The sequence below is a fragment of the Mustela lutreola genome, chromosome 1 (assembly GCF_030435805.1).
Source record: "Mustela lutreola isolate mMusLut2 chromosome 1, mMusLut2.pri, whole genome shotgun sequence".
Taxonomy (NCBI): domain Eukaryota; kingdom Metazoa; phylum Chordata; class Mammalia; order Carnivora; family Mustelidae; genus Mustela; species Mustela lutreola.
The window spans coordinates 237,213,799-237,222,900 of record NC_081290.1 but is presented as its reverse complement, the minus strand read 5'-3'; the positions used below and the strand labels follow the sequence as shown (position 1 = coordinate 237,222,900).

At 44.6% G+C, this 9,102-nt stretch overlaps 1 protein-coding gene across 1 annotated transcript; it reads left to right on the top strand.

Moving 5' to 3' along the window:
• The first annotated feature begins 243 nt into the window (after window positions 1-243).
• MRPL17 (mitochondrial ribosomal protein L17) lies at window positions 244-1,788 on the top strand. The gene is made up of 3 exons (XM_059134819.1): window positions 244-481; window positions 815-883; window positions 1,229-1,788. Exons 1-3 carry the CDS (start codon window positions 308-310, stop codon window positions 1,502-1,504), a joined length of 519 nt encoding a protein of 172 aa, XP_058990802.1. The 5' UTR covers window positions 244-307; the 3' UTR covers window positions 1,505-1,788.
• Window positions 1,789-9,102: the final 7,314 nt, after the last annotated feature.

Genomic DNA, 9,102 nt, shown 5'->3' with positions numbered 1-9,102 from the left:
GGGAGGCCACAAGAAGACTGACGCAGCCCAAAAGACACTCGACGGCTGCTTCATCCCGCACTAGGGGGCGCCTGGTTCCCCTGTCAGACAGAGTGCCTGAGGACCGCCCCGCTCGCCTCTCCTGAGAGAAGCCAGCACTTCTCCGCCCTCCCTCAGGTTGCCAACGAGGCAGGCTCTGATACTCATGCGCAAACACGTCCACCACGCACCTAAGTACGGCGCATGCGTCCTCCCTAAGCCGTCTTCTCGGCGACTCCCTTCGCGTTTCCAGTTCCGGCCTCGTAGGGGCGGAGAGAAGCTAGAAAACATGCGGCTGTCAGTTGCAGCCGCCATCTCCCATGGCCGCGTATTCCGCCGTCTGGGCCTTGGTCCGGAGTCCCGCATCCACCTGTTGAGGAACTTGCTTACAGGCTTGGTGCGACACGAACGCATCGAGGCGTCATGGGCGCGCGTGGACGAAATGAGGGGCTACGCCGAGAAGGTGAGGGGCGGGGCCGAGCAAGGCGAGTGAGTTGGGGGCAGGACCTTTCTGTCCTACGCGAGGCTTCTGGCCTGAGAGGCGGCTGGGCTTGGGGGATAAGTGGGATAGCCCTGGCAGTCCCTGCCCCAAGTCTGAATCCCCTAACACCCTGAGTTGACCCCTCTCCTCCGGCCTCTCAAATGGACGGCATGTTAGAGCTGCGGAGTTAGGACTCGCTTGAATTAGAGGGATGGTTTGCTAGTGGGATGAGTGGGTTGCGGTCCCGCGTTAGAGAAGCAAGATTGGCGCCTCCTTTCTTGCTCGGGTTGGATCAGTGATGTTATGTCCCCTCAGCTCATCGACTATGGGAAGCTGGGAGACACTAACGAACAAGCCATGCGCATGGCAGACTTCTGGCTTACGGTGAGTGCATCCTATCTCCCTCCCAAATCTGATCCTTTGCTCCCTTTGGGGGAGGGGGTTGTTAAAGGAAGGGGAACCTGGATAGAATTAAGCTAAGACACTCACTTGTGGACAGATATCGTGAACTAAATTAGAAACGTGTATCTTAAGTTAGTTGAATGTTACGTGAATCAGCCTACACAAATGCCTGTAACCCCTCAGTGTAACTTTGACTCTACCGCGTTAGGGGGTGGGAGAGTTTTGTGTGAATATGTTTGGATCCTATTTTTGGAAGTGCCGAAAGTTAAATGTGTCTCCGCAGTGTTGCCTGACTCTGCCCTTTCCTGGATAACTCTCCCCCTCTAGGAGAAAGACTTGATCCCAAAGCTGTTTCAAGTACTGGCCCCTCGTTACCAAGGTCAAAATGGGGGCTACACGAGAATGCTGCAGATCCCAAATAGCAGTGAGCAGGATCGGGCCAAGATGGCAGTGATCGAGTATAAGGGGAACTGCCTCCCACCCCTACCGGTGCCTCGCAGAGACAGCAACCTTACACTTCTAAACCAGCTGCTTCAAGGGTTGCAGCAAGACCAGAAAGCAAGCATCCACGGCTCCCACACAGCTCAAACGCCAGGGATTTAACTGGGACCAGAGGTTGTGTGCACACTCATCAATGCCCGTGATCACAGGCCTTTGGAGCTTTTAATCTCTAAGAAGAACTGGAGCTAGAGTTGTTAATGGACGGTCTTAATGGAGACAAGAAGCTTCTGAGAAGCCAGATACTCACCTCTTTGCAGTAGATAAAATTCCTTATATGAATATATGAATGTATTTGGGTTTTTATTTTTTCCTGCCCTTGAGATTTCTGGAGAATGAGAACTATCCAAATGCTCAGTCTCTGTGAGTTAGTAAATTCACTGCTAATGTTTCTGGCTCATATTCTGAGTTTGTTAGGTTAGCAGTTTGGTGTTTTGTTTTGTTTTGCTTTAAGATTTTATTTATCTATTTGACAGATCACAAGTAGGCAGATAGGCAGGTGGGGGTGGGCCGGGGCGGGAGAGGGGGGGGTCGAGGCTCCCCACTGAGCAGAGAGCCCGATGTTGGGCTCCATCCCAGGACCCTGGGATCATGATCTGAGTCAGAGGCAGAGGCTTAGCCCACTGAGCCACCCCAGATCAGTGGCCTTTTGTGGCCTCTAGGACCAGTGGCCTCTTGTGGCCTCTAGGGTGATGGGAAGCTCCACCACAGAGCCTACTGGGAGAGTGAGTATCTGCCACCCAGGAGCACCAGCAGTTTTGTTTTTCTTAATGCCAGTTTTTATGGGGCTTATATCCTATAATTCCAAATTTGCCTCCAAAGGTGATTGAGTTTTGACATCTAGCATAGAGACTGAGCCTCTCGGATCTCTTGGAGAAAGATTAATTCCTGACAGGCTAGGAGAGTGAACATCTAGAACTGAATCTTCCATAATAATCTGGTACCTTAGGAAGCTCCAAGGAACACTACAGCTATTCCTCTATTTCTAGACAGGATCACATATTACCCTCATGTGCTCCCCTCAGCCCCAGATAGGCCTCAGAGGAGAGGATCTAAGGACTCAGATGTACCACCTTTCTGGCCAAAGGGGTGGAAGCATTCAGGGATAAGCTCCTTCCTTTTGGAGTGGGAGTCAGGGGTTGGGGAATAAAGAGAGGGTTGAGGTTGGGGGAGGGTTAGGAACTTAAATGTGCTGGGAATTTCCTGGAAGTTTTTATTGTTGTCAAACTGGCCCTTCTCTGGGAACTTAGAAAAGGGAAATCCGGTTTCAGAATGGCCAGAGCAAATGAGAAGTAGGAAGCTCCTTGATATCCACTAATTATTGTGAAGCCAGACTTAGCTCAGCCAGGCTTCCTATTCCTCAGGCTCAGAGGAATAGGCTTCCTATTCCTCAGGCCAAGCAGAGAGCCCAATGCGGGGGCTTGATCCCAGAACCCTGGGATCATGACCTGAGCTGAAAGCAGAGGCTTTAACCTACTGAGCCACTCAGGCGCCCCAAAGAGTGATTTTTTTTTTTTTTAAGATTTTATTTCTTTATTTGACAGAGATCACAAGTAGGCAGAGAGGCAGGCAGAGAGAGAGAGAGGAGGAAGCAGGCTCACTGCTGAGCAGAGAGCCCGATGCGGGACTTAATCCCAGGACCCTGAGATCATGACCCAAGCCGAAGGCAGCGGCTTAACCCACTGAGCCACCCAGGCGCCCCTCAAAGAGCGATTTTTATCTTAGACTGGAACTTCAGAGTATATTTAGCCTGCTAAACCCAACCACTGTCAGAAGGTAAGGGTGAAGGTAGAGGGGTCACTGGTGGAATAGGTAGATACTAGCTTCAGGGACAGGGCTATTGTGTTCTATTTCACTGCAGCTGCTCAAGTCTTAAGAGTCATCTGCTCCCAATTCAATTCTCTCCTTAGAAATCACTTTTTTGAGGCTACCTTGAAACTTCCCATCTCTTCCCTCAAATTTGACCTTCATGCTACTGCCAGAAAGCTCTTTCTGACATATTTTGAGTGACGTATAGTAGACACTCAAAGCTTTTATTCAGTAAACCTACAATTCTGAATGCTTCCCTAAGATTCATCTCCTTCCTGTGGTCTTGGCATGAACATTCACTTCAGCTAGATATCTTGGGAGTCATTCCTGACTCCTAAAGAAAGTACTTTCTTTAAAATTAAAACTACATCTGTTAAGTATTACATAGGTGGGTTATGGCTTGACTCTCAGCTTTTCCTCTTAGTCCCCAGAAACAGACCTCCTAACTTGCCTCCCTCCACACTGCAGATGAAGAAATAGAAAACTGATGTCTTAATTCTCTACTTGATGATCTCCAGTGCATCCTCCTTCCCCATGGGGAAAGAGTCCTGGTTCCTTACCATGATCCCCTTGATGACTCGGCATCTGCTCCCTACTCCATTTACTTCACTTGCCTCTAATTCTATGCTTAGAAAGCACGGAAGACCTTATTTTGACTTTCACCTACGCACAGCTCCCCTTACACCTTTTGTTCACAGTCTCGACCATCCAAAGAACTCTCCCCATTTCACCTACCTAACTTCTACACAGATTTCTGGCATCGGGTGGCTCCTCTGACCATCCCCATATCTAAATTCATTACTTTGTAAACCCAGGTGCTGCTACAGTATTTCCATAATGCACTGAATTTGCCACATTGCATCATAGTTCCCTACAGCTACAGCAACTGTTCCCAAACATTCATTAGTCTAAGGGAGTCCTAGTATTTCATCCCCTTGCTCTTAATGGATTGAGGGATGGACAGGCCTAAACTAATTTGAAGCAATGAAATCTGGTCTCAGCTGGATAAGGTAAGATAGTATGTTGTTCTAAGAGCCATGGGGAACTGGATTTAGGCTGAAGATGACAGAACAATGTCAGATCAGAACAACTAGAGGAAATGCTATAGTAATAATCTTTAGTGATTATTCTTACTTGCACTGGGTTTCCTGTTAATTGCTATCAAAAGTAATCTGAGGTATTAACTTGTACCACTGAACCTTTAGACTAGTGTTTCAATGTTTTACCCACAGATCAAAAAATACTTTACATCAGAACACTATTCACATATATGTAATTGAAACAAAAGAATCACTAAACATTATTTACCTTAACAAACATGATGTACACTAATACTGCCAACTCTTTTCTAGGTACTTTTTTAAAATGCTAATCCCAATTCACTAATTTTACAACTAATGGATTATAATCCAATCTTTGGAAAACACTGACCTGAGCCATTATTACAGTGACTCACTGTTGACTTTGCTGGATAAAATCCAGACTTTTCTCATGACACAAAGGCATTCTGTGGCCTGGCCCAGCCACCTCTCAGCCTCTTCTAGCATTATTTGCTGTCACCCTTCATAGGAAACTATTTGTTCCCTAAATACATCACACCTTTGTACATGAGGTTGCCTCTAGTAGCTTGCTCCCTATGTCACATTACCTTTTATCATTCAGTTCTCCTTAGAAGTCACTTTTTTGAGGCTCCCTTGAAATTTCACATAACCCTCCAGACAGGGCCAGGTACCCTCCTGTGTGCAGTTATAGTCCTCCAGGCATATGCCTGTCAGAGCATTCATCACACTGTCCTACAAGTACCTGTCTGCTTCACTGACTTTATTCAGCTGAACTCCCAAAGCCAGGCATTAGGACTCAATCTTCTGGATAACTCATTTCTACCATAGGACCTAGTACATAATAGGTGCTCAATATATGTTTATTAAGTGAGAGGGAGTAAGCCACATGTTGTCCATGACATACTCATCTCTCCAGCTGGGTTTTACACAATCAATAAACATGGTACTATGCAGTGACAGTGCTAAGTTACACTGCTGAGTATACCAAGACTACAGAAATGGTCTCCATCCTCTCCAGGGATTTACATGCTCATAATGACTATCAAGAATATGTGTGGAAAAAAAAAAAAGAATATGTGTGTCTAAGGGGCACCTGGGTGGCTCAGTCATTAAGCATCTGCCTTCAGCTCGGGTCATGATCCCAGGGTCCCGGGATCAAGGTCTGCATCGGGCTCCCTGCTCCGCCCTTTTCTCCCTCTCCCAATTGCGCTGCTTGTGTTCCCTCTCTTGCTGTCTCTCTGTCAAATGAATAATAATCTTTGGGGGGGACAAAAAAGAATATGTGTGTCTAAGATGTTGGCAAGGGTGTGAAGAAAGGGGAACCCTTCTACACTGTTGCTGGAAATGCAAGCTTGTGCAGCCAGTCTGGAAAACAATATGGAGATTCATCAAAAAGTTGAAAATAGAGCTGCCCTACAACCTAGCAATTGCACTACTGGGTATTTAATCCAAAGATACAACTATAGTGATCCGAAGGGGAATGTGCACCCAAATGTTTATAGCAGCAATGTCCACAATAGCCAAACTATGGAAAGAGTCTAGATGCCCATCAACAGAAGAATGGATAAAGAAGATGTGGGATATATATATATATATTATATATAATGGAATATTATGCAGCCATCAAAAAATGAAATCCTGCCATTTGCAACAACGTGAATGGAACTAGACTGTATTATGATAAGCAAAATAAGTCAATCAGAGAAAGACAAATATATGATGTCACTAATATGAGGAATTTGAGAAACAAGACAGAGGATCATAGAAGGGAGGGAAAAATGAAACAAGATGAAACCAGAGAGGGAGAGAAACCGAAAGAGAGTGTTATCTCAGGAAACAAACTGAGTTGCTGGAGGGGAGTTTGGGTGGGACAAATGGGGTCGCTGGGTGATGGACACTGGGGAGGATGTGTGCTATGGTGAGTGCTGTGAATGTGTAAGACTGAGGAATCACAGACCTGTACCCCTGAAACAATACATTTTATGTTAATTTTAAAAATAGGTATGTTTGGGGCACCTGGGTGGCTCAGTGGGTTAAGCCGCTGCCTTCAGCTCGGGTCGTGATCTCAGGGTCCTGGGATCGAGTCCCTCGTTGGGCTTTCTGCTCAGCAGGGAGCCTGCTTCCCCCCCTCTCTCTGCCTGCCTCTCTGTCTGCTGTGATCTCTCTCTGTCAAATAAATAAAATCTTTAAAAAAAAATAGGTATGTTTAATTCATTTCCCACACACTTCCTATTCCAACTTCCTAAAATATTCTAACCAACCTACAGGCAGAAGACACCTATACACTTTCCAAGTTCTAGCCAAAAGCTGAAATTATGCCTCTTTTGTAAAGTATTCTCTGAATGCCCCCAAGCGAAGCTCAGCATGTTTCCAATAGTCCAGTTTCATGCTGTACATCCTTCATTGTAGCAATGGCACAATTATATTGTTCAGCACCCAGTTCTAGATAGTGAACTCCCTGGGGCTGAGGGGACATACCTAATTTACTCTGGTGCCACACAATAGAGAACATGGGACAAAACAAGCATCTATAAATGTCTGCTGACTGAACCAGTGTTGTAGTAAGTTTGTACAGCTCTGTATTTTGGTTGGGCTCAATAATTCCTCCCTGCCCTGGTTTCCTCCCACTTCATCTGAAAAAATTTCCTGAAAAGCTGATTGTCCATTGTTCACTGCCGGGTAAGGTCTGTACCCTTAGAGGCTTTTCCTCTATGCCCTTAAATGTGTGGGCATATTATAGCTCTCCTCTGACCCTGGGACATGAATTTGGTAGTTAAATTTGAGCTGCCTTAATAGAAATAGTCTGTGTGCTTATATTTTGAGGAAAAAGTTTAAACTTTCCTGACATTTTTACACTCTGTTCCATAATATATGTTTAATGTAAAAAAAATGGTTTTCATTCTTATAAATATTGTACATTACACACATACAAGCTTTCTGTCAAAATCAATGCTGTAAGAAGCTGAGCTTGTTTATACTGTGACTTCACATATACCTTGACACACTACTGTGTAGCACAGCATTGAAGTTTTACTGCTCTTCACTTCAAGGAGAAATACAAAATACAAAAGCTATACCTAGAAATAGTACTGGAAAACTTTCTGCCATTATTCTGACTTAATTTCTATTTGTTTTTCCTTAATACGAGCTCAGAATTTTTCTTACAGTCATCTTTTTCTTTTGTCCCAGAAGGAAAAATAGTTTCATTTTTGTCTGTGCTGAGTTTGAGATGCCTGAGAGCATCTGGAGCTTGGGCAAGAGTTCTTCACTGGGAGAACAGATTTTTGGGAGTTGGCAATTAAAGCTAAGGAAATGGATGGGATGACTCAGAGTGTATACGTAGAAGGAAAGGAGGCTGAGATCAGACACTATGGGACAGACGGGATACAGAAGCTATGAAGAAGACTGAGAAAATATTAAATATTAAATATTAAATATTCCTTTAAGAGAGGAAGGAAAACTTGCAAAATTCAACACAGTACCTAGTACAGTGTCTTCTTTGTGCATAGGAATCACTCAAAAATTAATTATCAAATCCATTTAACAAGCATAATCTTTCTCCTTTCAAAGCACAATGGAAACAGAAAATAAAGGACCCAACAGGCCAATTGGAGGGACAAGATCATAAACAAGTATAACATAGTCAAGACAGGTATTGTGAAAATGATGCATACAGGCATACCAAGTACCAAGAAAGAAGGTGAGTATGGAACTTTTCGGAGGAAATGATGCAAGGGCTAAATTTTAAAGAATGACTAGGTATTTATTAAGCACGGGGGAGAGAAGTCAGCTGGGAGGATATTACAGGCAGCAAGATCTGCAGGTATAAGTGCACTGAATTATGAAACAACATGGAGTGGTTGAGAAATTCCAACTAAGTAATTTGGTACAGCTGGGATTTAGTATTTGAGGAAGAAGTGGAGGAAATGAAGCAGGAAAGCCAAACAAGATCAGGTTACAAAGGGCCCTGTAAGACATGATAAAGTGCTTAGTTTTTATACTGAAGACCAGGAAAAGCCACTAAAGGATTTTCAAATGGGGAGAAAAGGGATCAGATTTACATTTCAGGAAGATCATTCGTGCAACAGAGTAGAAGATGGGTTAGAGGGGCAAGACTAGAAGCAAGGAAACTAAATAGGAGGCTAGTTAAGGAATCCAGAGGGAGTTGATGAGAGACTAGATGAGGCCAGAGGCAGGGGAGATGGAGAGAAGCTGACAGACCAGACAGCTTTAGAGGAGACAACAGACTAGACATTGTGATTACATGAGATAAAGAGGGTAAGAGTCCAGGATGACACCAGGTTTCTACCTGGGCAATTAGGTGGAGTAATTATATTCACAGAAAACAAGGATAGCAGAGGAAAAGCAGATTTGAGATCACTGTGCTTTACTTTGTTGTAGACATATTTGTGTTAAGGAGCTGTCTTGTGAGGAGTTATTCTGGAGATCAGAGGATATGTGTAAGGTAACAATATGCATGTGAGAGTCACCCACATACATGGGAGTTGAAGCAGTTATACCAGATGAGATTTCCCAGTCAAGAAATACACAGTAATAGAAAAAGAAGGCCTACAAGAGGGGCACCTGGGTGGCTCAGTCAGTTAAGCTTCTGACTCTTGGTTTCAGCTCAGGTCATGATCTCAGGGTCATGAGATGGAGCCTCACATCAGCCTGGTATGGAGCCCCACACTGAGCCCCTTATCAGCCTCCACATTTAGCAGGCAGTCTACTGGAGATGCTCTCCCTCTACCCCTCTCCCTGCTTTCTCTCTCCCTCTCTCTCAAATACATAAATAAATGTTTAAGAAAAATAAAGTAAGAAAGAGAGATCTGA

Coding starts and splice junctions, on each gene's coding strand:
- MRPL17 (XM_059134819.1), top strand. CDS start 308: ATGCGGCTGTCAGTTGCAGCCGCCATCTCCCATGGCCGCGTATTCCGC. Junction 482..814: donor TGAGGGGCTACGCCGAGAAG/GTGAGGGGCGGG, acceptor ATGTCCCCTCAG/CTCATCGACTATGGGAAGCT. Junction 884..1,228: donor TGGCAGACTTCTGGCTTACG/GTGAGTGCATCC, acceptor CTCCCCCTCTAG/GAGAAAGACTTGATCCCAAA.